This window comes from Trachypithecus francoisi, unplaced genomic scaffold, assembly GCF_009764315.1.
Source record: "Trachypithecus francoisi isolate TF-2019V2 unplaced genomic scaffold, Tfra_2.0 Lachesis_group4, whole genome shotgun sequence".
Taxonomy (NCBI): Eukaryota; Metazoa; Chordata; class Mammalia; order Primates; family Cercopithecidae; genus Trachypithecus; species Trachypithecus francoisi.
In genome coordinates, this window is record NW_022681469.1 from 37,121,672 (window position 1) to 37,146,868 (window position 25,197).

At 35.9% G+C, this 25,197-nt stretch overlaps 1 protein-coding gene across 4 annotated transcripts in view; it reads right to left on the reverse strand.

Moving 5' to 3' along the window:
- The window catches only part of PTPRZ1 (protein tyrosine phosphatase receptor type Z1), a 195,769-nt gene that overhangs the window by 17,495 nt on the left and 153,077 nt on the right, over positions 1–25,197 (reverse strand). For 2 of the 4 annotated variants that reach the window (XM_033192359.1, XM_033192357.1), the window contains exons 14-23: positions 17,330–17,421; positions 13,331–13,416; positions 10,789–10,809; positions 10,526–10,622; positions 8,225–8,307; positions 6,341–6,475; positions 5,638–5,772; positions 4,403–4,566; positions 2,645–2,780; positions 810–956 (exon numbers count right to left, since the gene is read on the reverse strand). In XM_033192359.1, coding sequence (XP_033048250.1) covers positions 810–956; positions 2,645–2,780; positions 4,403–4,566; positions 5,638–5,772; positions 6,341–6,475; positions 8,225–8,307; positions 10,526–10,622; positions 10,789–10,809; positions 13,331–13,416; positions 17,330–17,421 — 1,096 coding nt within the window. The remainder of the gene's footprint in view (positions 1–809; positions 957–2,644; positions 2,781–4,402; positions 4,567–5,637; positions 5,773–6,340; positions 6,476–8,224; positions 8,308–10,525; positions 10,623–10,788; positions 10,810–13,330; positions 13,417–17,329; positions 17,422–25,197) is intronic. The other 2 variants (XM_033192358.1, XM_033192360.1) reach the window with 1 other exon arrangement.

The window sequence follows — 25,197 nt, forward strand, 5'->3', positions numbered from 1 at the left end:
TAAGTGAAATCTCAACATTTGTTAACTCTCCTGGGTTTTTCTAAGGTCTTCCGAATTCTTCCTATTCATTCTTCATAATTTGGCCCTATTTCTCCAGGAACTCTGAGAAGTAAGCGGATAGCACAGGAACAATGTGGAGTGAAATAATATAGCCCCTATTCCTGTGGAAAGCTACGATTCTGCAAATGCTTCGGTCTCAGCTGGCAGGTCTGGTAACACCTGCTTTCTGAATTCTTTGCCTACTGATTTCTGAAAGTCAGAGAGCTGGTATTGTGGGAAGTACAATATGGACAAAACGTGCTCTTGTCTCTGGCTTATGGCCTTGAGACAGGGTGAGGGGGGGAAACTGGGATTGAAGAAGCTATTATTCCAGTGTGGACTACTCTGGTCCAGGGGTTTCAAGTGAGACACAGTTTTTTTCCAAAGAGTATCAGGAACAGCCTGAGCCACAGCACTCATGTTTAAGTGGTCTGCTTTTTTTCAAAGTAAAAAGAGCACTTACATAGTCTGTTTTACAAGTTCTTTCTGTTCATTCTGTTATGCTCTATGCCCCTCTTTTCTCGACCAAGTTTGCATTTATAAAAGTTAGTTTAAAGTTTCTGAGAACTTTTCCTCTTGCTACTCAGAATTATGTTTCTCCTTGAAATTTACCATGCGGCACTGTAGCCCACAGTAAGGAACAACGATGGCTCAAATACAAAGCCATTGTACCCACACTGCCCACTCAACATGACCCTGTCAACTCAATGAGAAGATGCAGGGACATTCAGTTCTGTAGTGACATCCAAGAGGCTTCCAAGAGAACTCACCTGGAATTGTTTCTCTAGCTTTGTTTTGCCTGTTGGTCCAGGAATGAGGAGTGCATTAACATAGGCATGAATATGACTGTCCAGCACCTCAGTTTCTTTACTAAGTATGGCCTCAACCAGTGTATCATGAATGAAGACATATTGCTCCTGGCAAAACAATGACAATAAGAAACATTACTTCAAGTTTTCCTCATATGTATCTACCTACAAACATGGTAGCTTCCATTGACAGACAAGGAGAGTTTTACAGAATGGGGGAAGACCCACAAAAAAGATTGCTTACTAAACCTGAAAAGAAGTCAGACAGAGGAAAGGAAGTGGTCACAGAAGAAAGAACCTCTTCTCATTCCTTACCTCTGCATTTATTGTGTATTGTTGGCAATACACAATAGGGTAGGAGGCAGGAAGAGTTGGCGAGGCAAAGCAATGTCCTCTCTGCCTATCCTTCAAACTTGACACCTCTATACTTTGTGAGAGGGCTTTCCTCATTTCTATACTTCTGGTGGGCCTACACCTTCTGGCAATGCCAACTCTCCTTTTCACTTGTCATATATAACAACTCAATTTTATATATAGTTGTTAATAGTTCTCTGATATTTCATATATGGAACTCTTCCTTGGTCTTGTATCACCAGAATATCATTTTTTAACTTTTATTTTAAGTAAAGGGGCACATGTGTAGGTTTGTTAGACAGGTCAACTTGTGTCATGGGGTTTGTTGTACAGATTATTTCATCACCCAGGTATTAAAGCTCATACCCATTAGTCCATTAGTTATTTTTCCTGATCCTCTCCCTCCTCCCACCCTTCAACCTCTGAAAGGTCCCAGTGTGTGTTGTTCTCCTCTATGTCTCCATGTGTTCTCATCATTTAGCTCCCACTTATAAGTGAGAACATGTGGTAGTTGGTTTTCTGTTCCTGTTTAAGTTTGCTCAGGATAATTGATGGAAGGAAGTTTGGTGTGGTTTTGTTTTGAAGCCCACTCAGCCATTGGTTTCTGATTGCTTTCAAGCTGCCATTCATAGGTTTCCATTTAAGTTCATTTTTATTTAGAAATAGTGAAGATAAAATGCAGATTTGCTGACATTGTTCTGTCACCTATGGGTAAACTATATGGGCTTAAAATGGATATAATTTAAGCATAATTTATATTTTTCTAAAAAAACAATCCAACAATCCATTCATCCACTATGTGTATGAAGAACTTGAGATTTTTGCTAGCAAGGGTGTGTGTGGACCACTCTACTTAGACTTTTGCTGTATCTTCTCTGTGACCAGTGTCATTTTAAAGGGTATTCTCTATTTGGGGTCACAAAATAGACAAAATTTACCTGGTTCATTCATGATATAGCTGCAGTTACTGGTGTTAGGGGTTGAATGGTGTCCCCCTGAAAAGATATATTAAAGTTCTAGCCCCCTGATAATTCAGAGTGTGATTTTATTTGTAGAAAAGTTTGTTACAGATGTAATTAGTGAAGATGAGATCAACTGGAGGAGGAGGATAACTGGTATGCTTATAAGAAGAGGAAAATTTGGATACAGAAACAGACACAGAGGGAGATAGCCAAGTGAAGACTGAGAGTGGAGTTGTGCTGCCACAAGCCAAGCAATGCATGGGGCTACCAGGAGCTGAAAGAGGCAAGGAAGAATCTTCTCGAGGCTTCTAGAAGGGCATGGGCCTGCAGACATCAGAACTATGAGACAATAAACTTCTGTTGTTCTAACCCACCCCGTGTGTATTACTTTGTTTTGCAGTCCTGGGAGATGAATACACCTACATTTTAGTGACGTTTCCATACCTTACATGAATAAAGTTATCCTTTTAAAAATCATACCTCAGTTTGTACCAAATAATTTCTTTGTGAACGGATGTGTTTTAAGAAGCCAAATATGTTGACAGTTCCTTCGTGTTGAATCTGCTGCAACATACTGTCTAGCACAATATATGTGCCTGTTCTTCCAACTCCAGCACTGAAGACAAGGAAATAAATATTTCAATGTTAAGCATAAAATAAATTTGAAAAATAGATCACTACTGGTTGTCATGTTGATTAACTTCCTTCTTCAAGCAAGTGAACCACACAATAAATTTAGCGATTCAATATTGTAAACAGTTTAGTAGTTAAGCACAATGCTTTAAACAACAAATTTAAAAGTGCCCTTTCTAATGTTTTGTCATGTGTCTAATTGCAAAACAACTTCACTATTTCTGTTGGAGATTTTTAAATTTTCAAAAAAAGATATTTATTATTCATTGTATATTGTACGATGAAAATATTATGTATCAGAGTGTGGCAAATAGATATGTAATCTGACAAAGTGAAAGCTTCAGCTTCACCAAATTCTGAAAAGAAAAGGTCCCTAGGTCTATGTTTCCAGGTAGACACGTTTGTAAAGGTTTCCGCGTTAATGGGAAAAAGAATTTGATAAACCTTTCTGCTGAAAATACCATTTCAGTGAGATTGTGAGGAATAAAGCATGACTTCAGTTATTTCTAAAGGGCCATTATCTATCGACTTCTTCAAAGCCTCTAGCAGAGGGACAGAATTCACAGACAGGGATTCTTTTCAAATGTTCCGACAAGTAGGAAGTGCTAGAGTGGAAAATTAGCACCTGCTCTGCACAATAGCCTGGTCCTTCTCCGTTTGCTAGGAAACAATCCCTGACCTTCGGCACTATTTTTCTTGCATCGTCCTGTTTTCCTCAGTTTATAATCAGGCTAACAGATTAAAAAACCTCAAGATGGGTCTCTCAAATTTAACTCCTGAGATGGTAATTAGAATGTGTTAGGTAAGCTATATATGAAAGGCAAACACTTGCTTCTGTAAAAGCATGCTGCTTTGATAACAATACTTCACATAGAAATAAATTTGATTTTTGTGATCACAAGGCTTGGCACACAGTCAGCACTCAATAAATATTAACTGCTATTATTATTTTAACTAAAAACATTAAATAAGGATGTTTAACATATTTTTCCTCTTTCATTGAAACATCATTATTTCTATTTATCAATCTGGTCTTGGAAATTAAAAAAATCTTGGCAACAATCAATTGACAATACATTCAATATAATGTATTAGAAACTAAGAAAATGAAAAAGGAATTCTGGTCCCAGAGTGTTTAAAAACTACTTAAATATATTTTGCCAAATTTCTCATAATTTGTGTGCTTTGGCTTCTGTGATGCAAGCCTGGCATAATAACTCTAATAAAGACTTTTAACTCCTAGGGACAGGGGCTGTAGCTCAAGCATTTTTATCCCATGCTGTTATATGTTGAGGTAAATATTGGTTTAACAACAAAAACATTGTTCCACCTGCCTCAAATAGTTAATAAGCTGAAATCCAGTTGAACAATTAAATAAAATAATCAACATCAAAGAATATGTGCTGCTTAGAAATATTCAGCCATCCAATTCTGAGTCTGGCATGTTCATTTCCTAGTGATCAATACTTATGAAAATGAACACATAATTTTATCACCCTCACTTCAAGAAATCATTTCCGTTTTGGCAAAAGCTTTGTTCCATTGATTTCCTTTCTGCAAGTATAAGCAGTTCTATGGGTTTAGAGGTACATCTCTGAGACTCACCTGCAGTGGACGACAACAGGCCCCACTGCATGGCGCTTGGCATAGGCTGCCTTTCTCACAAAGGTCAGCACCGGCAGGGAGTACTCTGGTACTCCCATGTCAGGCCACTGCGTGTAGTGATACTGTGTGACCACACGTCCACTGGGTCTTCCTTTCTGGGAGCCCTGGAAAAGTTCAGACAGTTAATAACAGTCAAACACACACACACACACACACACACATACACACACACACACACACGGTTCTTAAACAGCAAGTCAGGAGTCATAGCTTGATTTGATGTTGAGGGTCCATAATGAACGAAAAAAAGTAGAGTGTCAATTGTGATCATTAATTTTGTGTCTACTTGGCTATACTATGGTGGCCCATGTTTGGTCAACACTAGTCACACAAAATGTTGCTGGAAAGGTATTTTTTTTAGACATGATTAACATGTAAGTCAGTAGACTTTGAGTAAAGCAAATCATAGTCCAGAATGTGGGTGAGCTCCATTCAACCACTTGAAGGCTGTAAGAACAAAGACGGACAGGTTACCTGAAGAAGAAAGAATTCTTCTCCACAGTGCAACGTAAAGATCCTGCCAGCATTTCTAGGCTGCCAGCCTGTCCTACAAATTTAAGATTTGCTAATCCCCATGATCATGTGAGTCAATCCTTAGAAATATAAATCTCTCTATCTCTCTATTCTGTTGGTTCTGTTTCTTTGAAGAACCTGAGTACACATGATTCTTCGTGTTTTCTTTCTTTTTCTTGTTTCACTCTCCACTCTTTTCAGATGAATGTTGGGATCATGTCAGGGTCATCCTATGCAGTTGCCACATAAGATAGGAATTTCTTTTCATGCATCACATTCACTGTAAACATCAGCAACAAAACCAGTCTGGCTCCAAAGCCACAGCGGGCATTTAGAGACTTGAAAGAAACTTTTAGGACTGACGGCAGCTGTGATAAGAATTTTTTTAATTTTTTTTATTTTTTATTTTTATTTTACAGAGTCTCACTCTGTTGCCCAGGCTGGAGTGCAGTGGCACGATCTCAGCTCTCTGCAATCGCGATTCTTGTGCCTCAGCCTCCCGAGTGCGCACCACCACACTCGGCAAATTTTTGGCCTGTTATAAGAATGTTTAATGCCTTTAGTTATATACTTTTTACCTTTTCTTGGTTCTATCACTCGTTCACTTAAAAAATGACCAAATGCATTGTTCACTTCATTATGTCCATCATTTGTTGATTCACCTTTTTTATTTTTGTGTTTCTTAGAGAAAAATTCCTCACAGTGTAATAGGCAAGCACTTGCACACTCTTCTGAGTGACCAGAAAGTTCCCATACTCCTCACTCCCATCGGCAGGCCAGTACTGATCACATTTTCTCTGCAAAAGAAAATGTAGATGTTACTTCTGTATTTCAAATGCTGTAGGTAAAAGTCATTCCCTGAAATCAGTAAAGTTCTGAGATGGTGACAGGAAAGGACTCCTTCACTCTTTTAAGGTTTTTTTTTTTTTTTTAAATAAGCGATTGAAATTAGTTGTGGAGCAGCCTAGGGATAGAATCTGAGAGTTGAACGAGACCGAGATGAGGTAGCCTAAATTTTCCCCTTTCAGATGAGGCAAGTGAGTCAGAAGATTCAGGTTACAGAGCCGAGACTAAAATCCATGTTCTGTGAATTAAAATCGATTTAACTCTACATTGCTTTTCAATGAGTCACATTTACTTCTCTCACAGTATGAAGAATGCATTTAAAAGGCAGATAGCATGATTTGTAATGAAACTCTTTGACTAACAGTATTAACAGTTTCCCTGTAGCTGTCATATTTACTGGAAAAGAATATCAACTAACTCCCAAAACTTTGGCTCTTTCCTAATGCTGACTCTATTAAAACTAATTTAAAGTACCTCTAATTAGTCCTAAGGGGATGACATAACAGATTGTCTACATACCCTTCCTTTCTCCACGAGGTTTGTTATCATGACAATAACTTCCACGTTATGTTCCCATATCATTCTCCAGAAATCTTCAGCTGTGGATTTCAGTGGGCCTTGGGCAGCAATATAAGCTTTTGGTCTGTTGTAACCCTGAAGAATTAAATGATAAATGTTTCCTACTAACTGATTTATATGTCATCTTTAACTGTACAATACCTAAGTTTTTAAGGTCAACATACTTTTTCTATAAAAGAAAACCATAAAAAATAAACGTGAAGTTGGAGAAATTTGATGGTACTAAGATAGCTACTCTTGGTTAGAAAATACTCTTGGTTAGGAAGCAGAAGGATCCCTATCACTTTTGTGAAAAAAAAAAAAAAAAAGAAAACAAAAAGAAAAGGCTCTCTTTGCTTTGACATAACTATAATTCTGTGCATTTGCATTCCAAGTGTATTTAATCCATTTGCAGTCTATTTGCTATGCTTAAAATCAAGTCTTTAAAAGCACTGCTTTGAAATGTATTTTAGGCAATGGGCTCAGATGTCCACAGCAGCTAAAAAAGCATCTGGAGTGTAACCTCCTTACTCCAAGGTACTGAGAAGTGCTAATCATTATTAGCAATTCATCACTGTGTCCCAGTTTGTACAAGATGTTTTATGAACATAACATGGATTGGCTGTTTCCCCACCCAAATCTCATCTTAAATTGCAGTTTCCATAATTCCTGTGTGTTGTGGGAGGAACCAGGTGGAAATAATTGAATTATGAGTGTGGTTTCCCCATGCTGCTCTCATGAGAGTGAGTTCTCATAAGATCTGATGGTTTTAAAAGGGGCTTTCCTCCTTCACTGGGCACTCATTCTCTCTCCTGCCGCCCTGTGAAGAGGTGCCTTTCACCATGACTGTAAGTTTCCTGAGACCTCCCTAGCCATGCAGAATTATGAGTCAACTAAACCTCTTTCCTTCATAAATTACCCAGTCTTGGGTATTCCTTCATAGCAGTGTCCTTCATAGACTAATACAGAACGTGAACCTTAATCTTTCATCCACACAAAATGGAAGCATCAACCCTGAGGTGGACATGAAGAACCTAAAGCTCGGAGGAGTTAAGGGGCTTTCCAAAGTTCCACAGCTAGCCAGTGGCAGAGATGGGATTCAAAATCAGCTCTAACTCCAGATCTCATGTTCATTCTGACATGTATATTTCCTCCGCAGGAAGCACGGAACAATTGCCTGTAACAAACCCACTTTATACTTATGTACTCATTTATTTGAATTCAGTGTTCCACACAGTATTAACCTGAAGCCAGCTAGACTGAGAGGTGGGTGGTAGGGAAATAACTGAGTTCCACTGAGATTCAGGTGATCACAGTGAAAAACCAGTAAGTTAGTGAGTGGTGTACAGTCTCTGGAGAGTCCCAGTAAGTTTCACAAAGCTGGGTATCCTGAGGAATATCCAAAATTATAAAGGTTGGTAACTGGATTAATAATCATATTGGCCTTTTAATCATTACTACTATGGACATTTTTTTGTTCATCTGCTAAACGCACATCATTGTGCCAGGAGTTAATGGAAACTTAAAATAAGTATTGGCCCTGCTCTTCACATTTAAAGAGTTAGAAACCTTTCTGAATCTACCTATTCTACCCTGAAGGTACACTCCCATCATGAATTCCTTTCCTCACTCAGGAGATAAGCCAAGTAAAATAGCTTGAGTATCATTCAATATGAAATGTTTTAGTCATAGGCTCTCTTAAAAAATTATTTACTGTTAATTTACCATTTTTATTCTCTATCAAATAACATGACATTAAGTACTAGTGTATGTATGTATGGTATTATAGCATAATAATTCAGTCTAATGTAATTTCTACAAAATTTTAAATTAAAACATGCTTACATCAACATAATTGGCATTGATGTAATCAGTCAGTTTGCCATCTTTTTCAGCAAGCTGTGCAAGCTTAACCCTGCTATGATCATCTGTAATACAAAAAGAACATATTTCATTGTAGCACAGACTACTTTTCAGCATAATGATCACTCATATTTGCATAATAATTTATTTCATACCATTAAAATCAACGCAATAAATCACTTACTTTAATAGGCTTTGTGGGGATACGGAGATGAGAAAGATAACAAAGACAAATATAAAAAGAATCTCCACCCTCAGGAACATTTCAAAGGTAATAGGTGAAACTAGGGTATATACACAGGTGTCAGGTGAGAGGTGCAATGTAGTGGAGGGATATAAAAATAGAAATTGTTCTGGTTTGAGATAAAAGTTTCTGTAGAGGTTGACGTCTGAAGTTGGTCTCTTAGATGGAATTTTAAGGTTGGTTACAAGGGCTGTGAACAGTGGAGAGCTTCTCAAAGAGATGGAAACGTGATGGCGGGCGGTCGGGTGGGGCTCACAAAGCTAGGGAAGGATGAACAGGAGGCTGATGAAGGAAGAAGAGATAGAGAAGAAAGCCAAAGGTTCCCTAGGAAGTTTATGTGAATAGTTACAGCAAACAGCTCTTTCAGGAGGAGCCTCAAAGAGAAACTGCTTCAAAAGGAGGCAGGAGAACAGCTGGCCATGCACAGAGGAGATAGATAGCACACTGCCAATTAAAACAGGATGGATGCAAAATCTGGTAATTGATATACGGTATAACTATGGTAATTCAAAGTATGATTAAAGGAGTTTAAGATTAAATTCAGTTCTACAGAAAAACTATATTTATTTGGAGAAATAAAGTATTACTTAAAGGAAACATGGTAGTTTCACTGGGAAGATTATTCTTTTCAAGGATGAAGAAGTGAATACAGACCAAAGCATAACAAGTTAAAGAGATACTCTGGGATATGAAAACTTCTGCGATGGTAACAGGTCATACTGATACAGGAATGTATGTGCAAATAGATGTATGGCAACTGACAGATGGGTCTCAATGTCAGGGTGATCTACTTTTGTAGTTTGGTTTTAATAGTTTTAGAATTTCTGGATTGTTTTTCTTTATCTCTAAAATAGGAAACTTTTCTATCTTGCCTGGATGTTTCAGGGATTAAATGAAATAACTTATTTACAGTGCCAGCCACATAGTGGGTGTTTATCAAATGTTAATCTCTATCCCCTCCTTAATTACCTGATGGGTATATTCTATTTAGCTTGTAGAGGAAAGTCTAATAATTTTATCTCAAGAAAGCAAGTGAGTTTTATGTGTAGGCAGGAAAGACGCAGTTCAGGAAGACAAATATAAGGCCCTCTACTAAAAAATAAAAATTAGTGTAAACTCTGTGGAAACAAAGGCAACATCTATACAAACTATATAAGAGATCATGATAGTAACAGGGAAAAGAGTGCAGCTCCATTCGTTTTCAGAACTAGAATGAAACCAGAATTTAAATAACCTCGTTGGTAATACCACGTTCCTATGAAGCCAGGAAGGGCCACACCACTGAATATATAGAAAAGGTATAAGTAGAACGTTTATTTGTTCGTTCGTTTGTTTGTTTGTGGAGTGGGGAGGGAACATGAAGATGAATTTTAGGAGATGAAGGGGAATATAAACAAAAATACTAGGGAATAAATGCAACCAGAAGTGCTGTAAGAAGACAGAAGAAAGACAGTAATTTCATAGAGAAATATTAGGTAAAATTGCACTAATGAAAAAAGCCAGAAAGCTGCTCATTGAAGAGAAAGGGAGACAGAATGGCTAAGAAAACAAAGAGAAAGAAAGAATTAAAAGAAAGAATCCAACTAATTCTTTGTAAGACCCCAGAAAGAATGCCAAGAAAGGGAGGAAACAGGTAAAGGTAGAAGAAAAAAGAGAAAGTTGAAAGAAAACGTCATTCGGTTGGTAAATTCACGCAGAAGTAAGCAAATCCTAGGTGAAAATAGGACCAAGTCATATATATAACGACAAAAACCACAAAGGGAGATGTACAGTATGTGAAAGAAAAAACGAAACAAAGAACTGGATTAAAATTCAAGTTTGTTTTGTTTAAATGAAACAGATGTTATTAATTGTAGAAGGAATTTAAGTCAGAGTGATATAATGCTATATATTATCTAACATGAGTCTTACTATTCCCTGATAAAAAGGCCCCGAAACAGCCACACTAAGGTCAGCTCTCAGATGACTTCAGGACGTTTTTAAAAGGGACCAAAATGGCAATGATATTGAAGTCAGAGCCGATTTAAAAATATACTTACAGGCAACGATATTTATGTATCGATTCTTATGCTTGTTGTCTGGATGGTTGGAGCTGTCTGCTGTAATACCTAAGTCAACAGTACAGCTCTGCACTTCCTATAAAAAATTATATGTAAACCATTTTAACACACATTCTTTCAAACAACGTGCCTTAAATTATAATAAGGAAGACAAAACAAACAAAATAATCTATCAAATGAAATTTTTTAAATGTTACAACTACTTCTTGGCTAAAAGAAAATGCAGTGAAATAATGCCTTACCTGGTAAAACTCTTTCAGTGTCTAATGAGGGAATGAATGCCAAAAAAGTAAAGAAATCAAATTCCACAGCACACGACAAATGAGAAAAAAAAGCGTTCATATTAGGTTTACAATGGAAAACTATGATCATGCAATAAATAACATTTGTCAAATACTAACACAACAGAATGTTTCAAACAGTTGCATGCAAATCAAAATGTCTAATAATTTGGAACTTTAAGATTATGTAAAAGAAAAAATAACATTTTTAAAAGGAGATAGTGACGTCATAATATGATGATTTTAAAAATGCAGATGAGAGGAACCACATATTTCATGATACATTTTGTCATATTAGTCAGATTGGCTAATATCCAAATTTTATTTTATTTGACCGTAGTAGCACTATTTGAAACTCTGAATTAGTGGTATGCTTTTTGTTTTTATTTTTTGGGGGGGTTATTTAAAAAAGTAAACAGCTTCCTATTAGGTGGTTTGTTACAGATTTAGGCTATCAAAACATTAACCATTTCCTAAAAAATTTAAAAGTCATACACACTACCTCATTTTGTAACAAAATTTAGATAGCATAACCCTTTAAATATTTAATTAGTAGATCTTTTTGTTTAAACTTTAATAAGTACAGAAAACTGATTTCTGCCAATTTTTTTAATGAAAAATGAGTTAATATGTCTTCAGAAATATTTTCTAACTATATATATCAGTTTAGAATTTATAATTATTTAGTATTATATAATAAAATAAAAACCTTATAATTTCTGAGAAAGTCAATAACCCAAATAGAAATCTGATTCATCAGCAAATGGCCCAGTCTCTCTCCATATAACCTTTTAAGGCTTCTTTTGCAGCAAGTCATTCTGAACAATTAAAAGCAATTTGATGTATGAACCACTTAAAAGGTATAACACTATTAGTTACTAAGCTAATTATTCAGTTAATGAAAAATTTTCTTGAATCAGGCAGTGAGTTAAAAGAGATGGAATTAAGAAAAAACTTTTAAAGTGAAAGCATGAGGTTATTTTATTAATTTAATTATTTTGGACTGCTTAATAATATTCAAAATGATTTTATAGTTATGAAAACCATGAATCTGCATATATTGTCAGTGACTTACAAATTGTCTATTTTTTCTTATTTTGTTGGATGTTAGCCTGATAATTTCTATCAGTTAACACTGAAATTAACATTGAGTTAACACTATAGCATGCGTAACCTCTAGTCTATCAAAATAATAAAAAATAATTTGATGTTCTAGACATGTAATTCTTTATATTATTCCACCCTACTTAGCACTGCCTCACACTGCTTTCTTATTCAATGTAGCTATGATTCAGATTTCTTTTAGAATTAAATAAATTGGCTTCTATTATTTTTAAGTTAGTAAAAACATATCATACCTCTCTTTCTTTTGATTTCTTAAAGCTTTCTAATCTATAACATTTTGCCTCCCCAAATAAATCATGATAGGTGTGAGTCCTGGGAAGCAATTGCTGGGTGCAGTGGGGAAAGAAAATCAGGCGAGAGTGGATATTGTGATTAGGCTCACAGTTCAAAATACTTCAAAGAGGGAGGTCCACAGAGCCACTGGGGTTAGGCAAGAGGGAAGCGAAAATGCAATATGAAAGCTTTCTAGTTGGGAATGGCCAGAGGGGAGGCTGAAGACTGCTTGCCTGCTCACAGCTACAGTGGAAAGGACACGAGTTTTAAATCACAGGCTTCACTATTTATCAGTTGTTAATTAAGTTCTATGAAGTTTGATTTCATCAAAAATGTGAATAGAAATAATAACATGTAACTCCCAGAGACGGGTGAAAGTTGAATGTGAAAGTACATAGTCCAATGACATATAGGAAGGTGTTCACAAAGGACAGCTTTTGTTTTTGTGGTTTTTATTGTTACCTTTGTGCTTATAGCTCTCTATTTTGAAAAATCTGCTTAGCTGATAGTTCGGTGGGCCATGATAAATTTGCAGTAAATTTCTCTGCTCTTCTATCTAAGAGTATTTTAACAGAATATCGTTGGAAAAACTTACTGATTTTGAAGTTCAAATTTTTTTTAGAAATGCGTATTTTCTTGAAAAGATACATTTTTTACCTGGTATAATGAAAGTGTTATCTAAATGCTTTTGCATACACTGGTGTACAAATCACAGTTAAGAATTTTTAGGTAATTTGGCTGGAAATCATGTAATTTAGTAGTTTAGTATAATTTATATAATTTAGAAAATTAAAAAGAATCACTGTTATTAATCCAGATTTTAAAAAAGAATATTAAAGATTTGTACTTTATGGAAGAAAATGAACAATTTTCTCTTTTTATTTTTCCACCAGTACAACTTGGCTTTTAAAATAGAAAACCAATTTTCTAAATTATATGGCAACTATAACACATCTCCTAAACACATATGTAATTATGGAACTAACATTCTTACTAGAAATGCAAATGGTTTCACTATCTTTAGGTCAAGAAATAGTCTATTGCTGAATCTTTTAAATATACTATTTTCTATATATTATTTAAAATAGACATATTAAAATCATACCTCAAATTCTTCAGTAAAGCCACTACTTGCATGTAAGTCTGCAACATGCTTTGGAAAGTGCTTTATTGGAATTGCTCCAACATCATCTACATGAATAAAAAAATTGTGTTAGAAAGCATAATTTAACAGAAATAAACGTACCTATTATTTATAAAGTAGCTTCTGAAACAACTTCAAAGTTCAATTATTTGTATAATTCTAACTAAATCTCAGCATTCAATTGCTAAGCAACAATTGCCGATTTTCTCTACATTTATTATCAATCAAAACCTGTATTTCAGAAATCTGATTTGTTCAGCAATCTCTTTTCCATCTATACCCTAAAGATAAAATCATTTATTTTCAATGTTAATTTATAAATGCCACCATAGCCCCACTCCTTATCAGTGGACTGCATCTTTTGATAGACAACTTTCTTTAACAAGCCTGGATGTTGCATGTAAATTCTGAGAAAAAATGCAGAAATAATATAGTTTCAATTTTACTGTGGACCAAGCATAATAGTGCAATTTCAGTTTTATAAAACTGTACAATTTAATGTCTTACAGTCAAATAGTTAGATGTTTACATTTGAAAACATTTTTTCCTTCTCTCTATAAATAATAGAAAACATTTATATGTCGAATATTCATTAAGGATAATGTCAAAGCCTTTGGGACTTTTAATCTGTAAAATTTCAAGAATTCTAACTTGAAAATATGCTATGTAAACAAAGTCATTGGATCTGTTAATTAATTGTGAAGGGGCCAAGTTATTTTAACTGGCTCTGATTTTTTTTTTTCTTTTCCTGGAAAGACTTTCTTAGACTGAACATATTACTAGTTCATAGTATGCAATTTTACAAGTGATTTCTCTGACAAGGAAACATCAAACACATTTCACTTTTATATCAACAGATGTTCAGTATTCAGGCCATCTAATATTTTAAAGCTTCAGTTACCAAGAATTTGCTGATAAAAAAAATTGGAATCCATCTGTTCTGTCTCTTAGATGAGTGGATCTGAATACTAAAATTGAATTAGTCAGTCAAGCTTAAGAAACACTAGACAAAGGTGTAATTCAACCTTCACACTTATAGAAGGATCTTGCTTAGAAGAAGCTTTTATAATTAGATAAGAAAACAGAGATGATTTGTCACATGCAAGTCATTAGTCTTAGTAAATGTCCTTCAAACCCCTTGATGTTATCCTGCACAGCTAACCTCCTTTTATAAGTAGACTACTACCTTTTATTGACAGTCAGATATTTTGGTAATTTCTTTTATTAATTGGTCTGCATGTAAGTGAGATTAACATTCTTTTTGCTTTCTGATTTTTACACGAAAACATGCATATTGAGGTGATCAAGAGGGAATCTTTGAGAGCTGAACAAGTGAAATAAGGAAATGCCCTTGGATCACCACTCTTTTGATTTTCAAAACAGGGGAGCTTGGATCTCCTGGACTAGGTTCTGATTTTGTATTATTTTATTCATTAAAAACAAACCATGGGCTGCACGCGGTAGCTCACGCCTGTAATCCCAGCACTTTGGAAGGTCGAGGCGGGCGGATCACAAGGTCAGGAGATCGAGACTATCCTGGCTAACATGGTGAAACCCCATCTCTACTAAAAATACAAAAAATTAGCCGGGCGTGGTGGCGGGGCCCGAAGTCCCAGCTATTCAGGAGGCTGAGGCAGGAGAATGTCGTGAGCCCGGGAGGCGGAGCTTGCAGTGAACCGAGATTGTGCCACTGCACTCCAGCCTGAGCAAAGAGTGAGACTCCGTCTCAAACAAAACAAAACAAAACAAAAAAATCATGCTGCATTTTGAATAAAATTTTAATTAATTTGCATACCCATGCTGACAGAGTATGCAGAAGAGACACGTTTGGAAGTGAAGGGAATCAAAATGTAACAGATAACTGAGAGCTGTTGGTCTAAAAATTCTAAATAAGCTAATGAGACACTGTAGTACTAAAATAACAGTATTTTAATATAAACTAGAAAAACAAATAAAACACTGGTGCTTAAAGACACAGACTGGACAAAAGAAGAAAAATAGCAAACACTTGTAATTTCTAAGTTTATAAGGCACAAAAAGAAAATATCATAGTTAAATATATAAATAATATATATCATATATGATATAAACATATAACAAACATCAACATATAAATGTAAAATATAAATAAAATGTTTGCCTTTTTTTCTGTTTTTTTTAAGTCATCAGATTTCAGAGGAAGCATCAGGTAGAACTTGAGCCTCTAGCAATAGAATATCGAGCATCAGTCAGAGAATTTAAAAAGTGCCATCTGTAAAATGGTCCCATAGATGAATTTCTCCTTTTGTATTCCTAGTTTCTTAAGTTCTGTTCCTTTTATTGTCCTCTATTTTCCAGATCACACAATTCTAGACCACTATTTTTTGTTGTCACTTTTCAATCTAAGACATTATAAAATGTCAATTAAATCAGTGGCTTGAATATGCAATATGTTCATGAAGCAAACCTGCACATGCATCCCTTGAATTTATATTAAAAATGACTGGCTATGATTTTACTTATAGTGTAAACTCTAGGGTTAATGGATGACTTTATCAAAATGACCCTGGCTACCTTTGAATACTGTTATTCAGATAAATTATGACAAAAATAGCTAAAGTCTTCCCAAATATTCAACTGTTCAACATTCTGAGAGATTATTTCAAGCAACCATACATTCTTTGTTTTCATGGCTTTTCCTACTATTACCATCACAATTTTATTTTTTTTATTTTTTTTATTTTTATTTTTATTTTATTTTTTTTTTTATTTTTTTTTTTTTTTTATTTTTTATTTTTATTTTTTTTATTTTATTTTTTTTTTTATTTTTTATTTTTTTTTTTTTTTTTTGTTGAGACGGAGTTTCGCTCTGTCGCCCAGGCTGGAGTGCAGTGGCCGGATCTCAGCTCACTGCAAGCTCCGCCTCCGGGTTTACGCCATTCTCCTGCCTCAGCCTCCCGAGTAGCTGGGACTACAGGCGCCCGCCACCTCGCCCGGCTAGTTTTCTGTATTTTTTTTAGTAGAGACGGGGTTTCACCGTGTTAGCCAGGGTGGTCTTGATCTCCTGACCTCGTGATCCGCCCGTCTCGGCCTCCCAAAGTGCTGGGATTACAGGCTTGAGCCACCGCGCCCGGCCATTTTTATTTTTTTTTTTGAGACGGAGTCTCGCTCTGTCGCCCGCGCTGGAGTGCAGTGGCCGGATCTCAGCTCACTGCAAGCTCCGCCTCCCGAGTTGAAGCCATTCTCCTGCCTCAGCCTCCCGAGTAGCTGGGACTACAGGCGCCCGCTGCCTCGCCCGGCTAGTGTTTTGTATTTTTTAGTAGAGACGGGGTTTCAGCATGTTAGCCAGGATGGTCTCGATCTCCTGACCTCGTGATCCGCCCGTCTCGGCCTCCCAAAGTGCTGGGATTACAGGCTTGAGCCACCGCGCCCGGCCACCATGACAATTTTATAGATCTTTTTTTCTAATGTAGGTTAAAAAAAAAAGAAAAACCACCTTTTCTCCCATAAGCTCAAGTAATCAGAAAGGAACAAGACTTTATCCTTATTTTTGTCGTTTTTTTCCCATCCACATTTTCTGCATTGACTTAATCTGACTTTTGTTGCTTGGGTTTCCATGACTTAATCTGACTTTTGTTGCTTGGGTTTCCATTAACATAATGGGAATGGGTAAAAGTCACCATTATTCTTAACTAATATTTTATTGCTATAAATGTTTATGTTTTTAACATAATACACCTGGACAATTATAAATTAATTTTGCAATATCACCTTTATTGTTAAGAATGTTTAAAATTAATGAGGACAGAATATAAACCTGAGTACCTCAAACATGATGTAATAAATATTTGGGGCAACAAAAAAATTTACTAACCTACATTATAGCAATTTGCATAGTGTACCAGTAAAAACAAACCTTTCAACATTGTGCTTTTTGTTCAATATCTACCAGCCACTCATGGTCACACTTTAAGCCATTACCTGAAATTGGAAAGATAGGTGTTGGAGGTGTAGATATTACTCTAGGGGATGTACTGTCCTCTAAGTAAAAGTGTGCAGTCTGGAAGCATTTCCTGGAAATAAAAGAAAACAATTTATACTACTAGTTGCTACAGATAATAAGACAACTTCTGAGCTGCTTGAAAATTATGACGGAAATCTCCAGAATTAAAACAAAAGCAGGTATATACCCAGAATAGGGATTGCTGGATCTACATCCATTTTAACAAATCACAAGATATTAAAATATAAAATTTATCTCAGTTTACCTGCACCAGATGCAGAAGAGCAAGTAGATATCAGGCATGCTAAAAGCACAGATAGAATTTGAAGTTGTAGCTGGGTTCAAAGTACTGAATGACACTTTGCTAATATAGGAAACCTCAATGCCCCACACATTCTTCCATTGTGGCTATAATACCAAAAAATGTCCTGTCATCTTGGATAGAGCCCGAGTTAGAAATAATGTCCAAAGCTATTTTCACTCAATATTTAAAAGACCATGTCCTTCTGAGCATATACAGCTGCTAGCAAAAAGCAACAAGCTATGTAGAAATGAACTACGTAGAAATGAAACTACACAGTGGTAACATTTTGATGAAAAAAGAACGTAGTTTTATGCTGTAATAATGCAGGAGTGACAGAACTTAATGGGAAAACAATGAGCATACGACCAAAAACAGGGGTGATTTTCTTTCCAACAGATGCTAGCTTTGTTGATGAGGGTTTCGAGAATGAATATATTCAGATTCAATGACAATTATGATCTACAATGTCACCTGAATCTATTTTCATTCAGATAATAACAGTAACATCTGGTAAGAACACACCACAAACTATCGAGAAGAGCAAAGAACCAACTACTGCTATAAACTAATGCCAACCATCTTTAATTTTTAAAAATTGGATAATTAAAACTGCTAATGACACTCTTTGATGTAGGTCATTTAATTTATTTGGAGCAATATTCATGAGTGGTTAAACTGAAACACTTGAGTTCTGTTTGACTGAAAACGCCAATCTCACTTTCCATCTAAACCTTCAAGCTACAAGACATTTATCCTAATGAGTTTTAATGTAACATTTGTTATTACACAGTGACACACCTAAGTATTTATTTTTTCTAGTAAATTACTTCCTTTAGATAAAATTCTTGAATGGCTTCTCACTGCAATTAGAATTACATTCAGTTACATTAGCAAGGGCTTTAAGACCTTTTTAAACCCTGACTCTCCTTCACCTCTGAAGAAGCCCAGTCAGTAGTATCTCAGGGCCTTGCCTCTTGCCATCCCCCCGGCTTCCTGCCTCTTCCCATCACTTTTGCATTGGCCCAAATGCCGATCCCTCTGACTCCTCCCTTGACCATGACAGCTAAGTGTCAGGCCATCCCACTAAGTCACTATTCTTTGCCCTTTTGTTTGCTCTGTGGCACATCACTATTTGAAATACTATTATTTATGTTTTTATTTGTTTTCCCTGTTTATAATTGGTCTCTTCTCATCAGAAGGTAAGCCTCACAAGGCAAACATGTCTCAATCATTGCAGTGTTAGTCTTTAGTGCTTGGGAGCATGTGTGTCACGCTGTAGGTAACCCCGAAGCATTTCTCTGATGAATGAACTTCTATAAGTAGGAGTAGTGTAAATTTATATAGTTTACTTATAACCTTAATGTCACAAGCAAATAAAAAACTTAAAGCAATGACGTACACAGCAAAATTGGTCATCTGCTGTGGTAGTGTAAGCCTTTGATAAGCACACTTGAGAGAAGATATATTGAGAGAACACAGAAATAGCTTCAAGAGTGAGCAGGTCATGTAAGAGAAAGGTGAGTGGATACAGAAACAAGTGTCAAAGGGACCCTCCTAACTAGGTAAATATCCTGGAAAGTGGAGATTATGGCAGACTGATGAGGAATGAGAGACATGCGGGCCACAGAAACTATCCTACAGAAGGCCCACATGACCAGAATTGAAACCAGATTGCGGCAGAAACTATGGAGAAAGTTTGGCTTATCTGCGCAACTATGAATAGAGCATGTTCTGACATATTGATATGAAAACACTGGTCTTGATACATGCTTTTTTTTTTTTTTTTTTTTTTGAGACGGAATTTCACTCTGTCGCCCAGGCTGGAGTGCAGTGGCCGGATCTCAGCTCACTGCAAGCTCCGCCTCCCGGGTTTATGCCATTCTCCTGCCTCAGCCTCCCGAGTAGCTGGGACTACAGGCGCCCGCCACCTCACCCGGCTAATTTTTTTGTATTTTTTAGTAGAGACAGGGTTTCACCAAGTTAGCCAGGATGGGCTCGATCGCCTGACCTCGTGATCCGCCCATCTCGGCCTCCCAAAGTGCTGGGATTACAGGCTTAAGCCACCGCGCCCGGCCTGATACATGCTTTTAAGATCACGGAATTAAAATCCCTTTGATTTCTCCAAAATATAGTTACACAAGCTGGTGAAATGTTTTGACAAATATTTCAATGAATCTTAACATTGCAAAATGCCTTTAAAAAGCTAGTGCAATATCACAGCTGATACAAGAATCCCTTCAACAGCATCTCTAACCTATGGTTAAGAAGGTCCAGTCCGAATACCTTCAGTGAGAAGGAGATCACTCCTTTTGAATCCTTCTTATTTGCTAGATTTTTTGTCTTCTACTAACTCAAAACTCATTCCCTTCTAAGTACTCAATGGTACTTAAAGAACAGGTCCTCCTGCTCCACTGTTACAGCTCTAATGGGTTCATATCTATCTTTTACTTTTGCTCATGTATTCTAGTTATATATTTTACAGATATTTAGATTATAATATCCAAGGTTTCTCAATACTTAAACCCTACCTGTCTGTGGTCCTCACCCTGTTAGACTTTTATACTCTAATAATATAACATTGTAGATAAATAAACCTGCCTTTTATCTCCTAACTCAGTATTTACATACTCTGCTTTAAATATACCTCTCCTTCTAACCAAAGTATCTCACTCACCAATATGCCAGGCAAACACTGTCTTCTTTCAAGACAGCTCAGAGGTATCTTCTCTGTGAAATGGGCTTTCATTTCCTAAGCGGCCTTTAGCACCGCAGCTTCTCCTTTTCCACTGCACCTAACCCAAATTTCTATTCACATAAGCCTATATAAAGATTTTTGGCCAGGCATGGTGGCTCACGCCTGTAATTCCAGCACTTTGGAAGGCCGAGGCGGGCAGATCACCTGAGGTCGGGAGTTCAAGACCAGCCTGACCAACATGGAAAAACCCTGTCTTTACTAAAAATACAAAAAAATTAGCCAGGCATGGTGGCGCATGCCTGTAATTCCAGCTTCTCAAGAGCTGAGGCAGGAGACTCGCTTAAACCAGGGAGGCGGAGGTTGTGGTGAGCTGAGATCGCACCACTGTATTCCAGCCTGGGCAACAACAGTGAAACTCTCTCTCAAAAAAAAAAAAAAAAAAAGACTGTGTTGAAAAATACACTTAATCAATCTAAGAGCAATCTTCATTTCCGGGACATTATTTTACATTATTTAAGTATTTTTCCTTAATTGGTGGTTAGTGTAATTATTTTCTAATATATTTGTTTTGTGCTTATATCTTTATTACATTTTTAAAAGACGGGACCATATCTCTTGATTTTATGTAAACCCGACTCTTAATACTGTGCCAGGAGTAGAATAGGTGTTCAAGATTTGTTGAATGATTAGATGGATTTCTAGTAGCAAGTAAATCCCACCAATCACATGTTGTTCAGCTGCATCCTGGATTCTCTTTACCTACCTTAGCCTCAAATGGGATAACTTGAAATCTCAAACCATTTTGGAGGGAAATATGAGATATACAGGTAGAGAAGGATGAATGGGTGGCTGGATGGGCAGATGGATCGACAGAGGATGTACCAATAACTATGACTTAATGGGAAGAAGGCAGCATCTCACAGAATATAAAATGGTAAATTAAAACATGTTGGCATTGAGGTTGGGTATGTTGCTAATGTTCACTGTACTGTGGGTAAATACCAATTCTACTCTTGTCACAAACAAACAAATAAATCTGTAATCAAATCTTTTTTGGTTCTAGAAAATAAGTAGCCCAATAACACTACTTGGCATTAACTTCCCAAAAGGACCTTATAAATAATACCAAAAAGCTTGTAAGTAAAAAAAATTAAGATAGTGTAGGCTAAATTATGGATGAAGGTCATCTGCATATTGGTTAGTTATACTTTGTAGTGCAGTTTTATACAGCATGTGACAGTACACTTAAAAGGCAAGCTGGTACCAGAAGGCCTCCATTCTGGGTTAGTAGGCATCTTCAGCAACCTTCAAATTTGAGTTTAAGATCAAGAGAGAATTCATATTGCTTTTCTTCTCCCTACCCCCAGCCAAAACAATTGTGTTTATGTGAAGTCCTTTTCTATATTGCTTTTGATCGTGTGCCATTTGGTTGGGTATACCTTTGGTACTTTCCAGGTTCTAACTCTTCAAAAAGCTTTCAAAAATTTGCCTTCAAAACACAAAAAACCTTTTGAAAATCTTCCTTGTTGAAGTCATTTTTGCATCTTAGAAACTTATGGTATGGCTCATGTAAATTATACCATAAAACATCTGGAAAATGATTTCAAGGCATATTATTTAATGTATGACAAGATTCAGTATCTGTAGTCCATCTGTTCGGTATAAGCAGTGAATGTTTTCACGTCTATGTGCTAAGTGTTGATAACTACGTCACCTGTAATTATCCATCAGGCGTGATGAAAAAAGTGATGACTATTTTAAACTTGTAGACAGAGGTCCTATCAATCAATGGTAATCTGATTATTTAATTTACGCCTTTTCATCACAGTCTTTATAATGAAAACCTAGGAATGTGTATTATTCCATTCCTGGGTCTGGCTACAATCTTTTTTTTTTTTTTTTTTTTGAGACAGACTTTCGCTCTTGTTGCCCAGGCTGGAGTGTAATGGTGCGATCTCCGCTCACGCAACCTCTGCCTCCCAGGTTCAAGTGATTCTCCTGCCTCAGCCTCCCGAGTAGCTAGGATTAAAGTCATGTGACACCATGCCCCGCTAAATATATATATACACACACACATATATATATTTATTTTAAAATACATACATATTTTAAAATACATATATATTTACATAAAATCAAGAGAATTATATATATTATATATATTTATATGCATAAATATATATCTCATATATATATATATATATATCCCCCAAAGTGCTGGGATTACAGGCGTGAGCCACCCACCGTGCCTGGCTGGCTACAATCTTAAAGATGATCTAGTGAACTTACCCAAATGGTAAACAAGAGAAACCAAGTCCTAGGTGGGTAATTGAAATGCCCAAGGCCATATAGCAAATGCTGGGCAGAACTAGGAAAGATAACTGGATTTTCTCACTTTGAATTTGTTCTGTCTTTTGGCTAAAATCTGCTTCCTCTGAAGGTTTATATAAAATATAAGGGGAAAATCTTGAGTTAGGTAAACTAGGCAAAATAGAAGATTTATTATAAAACTTTAGGATTAATATCTCATTAAAAATAGGTTAGAAACATACTTAAATATTTTCTTCTCAGAATTTTATAGTTCTTACACTGACATCTATGGTTCCTTATGAGTTCATTTTTGTGTATAGTGTTAGAAAAAGGTTCAACTTGACTTTCTGTATGTGGATATTCAATATTCAATTGTCCTAGCACTATCTGTTGGAAGGACTATTCTTCGCTCATTGAAAAGTCTTAGGATCCTTTTCTAAAATCCGTTGATCGTAAACATAAGATTTCTGGGTTCTCAGTTCGATTCCATTGAACTATATGTCTATTCTCATGGCAGTACCAGATTCTCTTGATTCCTGTAGCTTTTCATTAAAGTTTTGTAACTGGGAAGCATGAGTCCTTTAATTGTGTTAAACACTTAGACAAAAATCTAGGAGTAAATCAACATGGTGCTGGGTTAGGCAATGCCTTCTTAGATATGATACTCAAAGTGCAAGCAATAAGAGAAAAAATAGATGAATTGGGCTTCATCAAAATTAACAACTTCTCCACTTTAAAAAAGATACCATCATGAAAGTGAGAAGATAACTCACAGAATGGGAGAAAACAATTGCAAATCAGATATCTGATAAGATCTAGACTTGTATCTAGAATATATAAAAACACACAAGTCGGGTTCTCCTCTTTCAGCTTTGGAGGCCCCCTCCCTCTGTCTCTGTACGGGGAGCTTCTTCCTTCTGCCTTCTCCCATCTTTCTTGCCTATTACACTCTCTGCTCCTTAAAACAAACAAACAAAACCACAACTCAATAACAGAAAGACAAATAACCCAATTAAAAAATAGGCAGCAAAGAATTTGAACACATATTTATCCAAAAAAGATATACAACTGCCCAACAAGCACACAAAAAAACACTCAACATCATTATGGAAATAGTAGAACACTTTAAAAACCATTGAATCATACATTTTAAAGAGGTGAGTTTGACGATATTTTAATATTACCTAATTAAGCTGTTTAAAAAAGTTTAAATATATAAACTTGGAAAAATTCATAAGGACTACATTACTATTAGCATTGTTATTGGTATGACATTAGATTTTTAAACCTTTTCTCAGGCTGTAGCTTTTACAAAGGTCTAAAATGTTTATATATTGGCTAGTGAAATCATATTATTTACAAATTAGCTTCACTGGAATTTGAATAATTCACATAAACCTTGAAGAATGAACTAAAACTATCATCTTGTGATTCAGCACATAATACCCCTAGTATATTATGCTACCAAAATTTACATATTTTAGTGAATTAACTTCAAACAGGTGTTAGTACGTCAGATACCTAACATTACTTAGCATTTCAAAATAGTTAAGATTGACAGTTTTTATCAGAACATTTAAGATATAAAACATATACATAAAACCATCAAAGTGATTTTTTTTTTTTTTTTTAGACAGTGTCTTACTTTGTCGCCCAGACTGGAGTGCAGTGGCATAATCATAGCTCACTGTACCCTTGACTCCTGGGCTCAAGTGATCCTCCAACCTCAGTCTCCTGGGAAGCTAGGAGTATGGCATGCCCTACCATGCCCAGCTGAATTGTTTATTTTTATTTTTTTTGTAGAGATGGAGGTCTCACTGTGTTGCCTGGGCTGGCCTCAAATTCATGGCCTCAAGTGATCTACTTACTTCACCTTTGCCAATTGCTGGGATTACAGGTGTGAGCCACTGTGCCTGGCCAAAATATTCATATATATTTTACAAAATTACACTCTGCATTCAAGCTACCTAAGGTGCTATTTGTGAAGAAAAAAGAAATATCTTAGTGAAGGTCAAATTAATATATTTTTGACTGGTGATTTTATCTTTTCCCCATATAATACAGACGAAATGACCCATTACTAATAGAAGATAGAAACCTCTCTAGATTTTAATTTTCCATGAACTATCAAATTGTATTAAATAAGACACTGATTTCCAAATTTTCAGAAAATATACTTGAAATATTAAGTAACAGAGATTAAGAAACTAATTTCAATCTTATAAATCTTCTGACATCTTTATTGGAACTTTATACTAGCACTATTTACTATGAAGCAGAATTAGTCATATTCTCCATCTTATTTTCAATTTTTAACACAGACTCCCATTAATTAAAAAAGTAATTTGGTAGGGAAAATCAGACTAGATAGAAATCTGTAATCTGAATACACATATCACTGTGGTAAAAAATTTGGTCAACAAGTTAAGTGGGGAATGGGGAGAAAAGCAATATTTATTTTTGTTGAACACACATTTATGGAGTATGTGTTAAGTTCAAAGCACTCTGCTAAGCATGAAATCTTTAGCAAAAAAAAA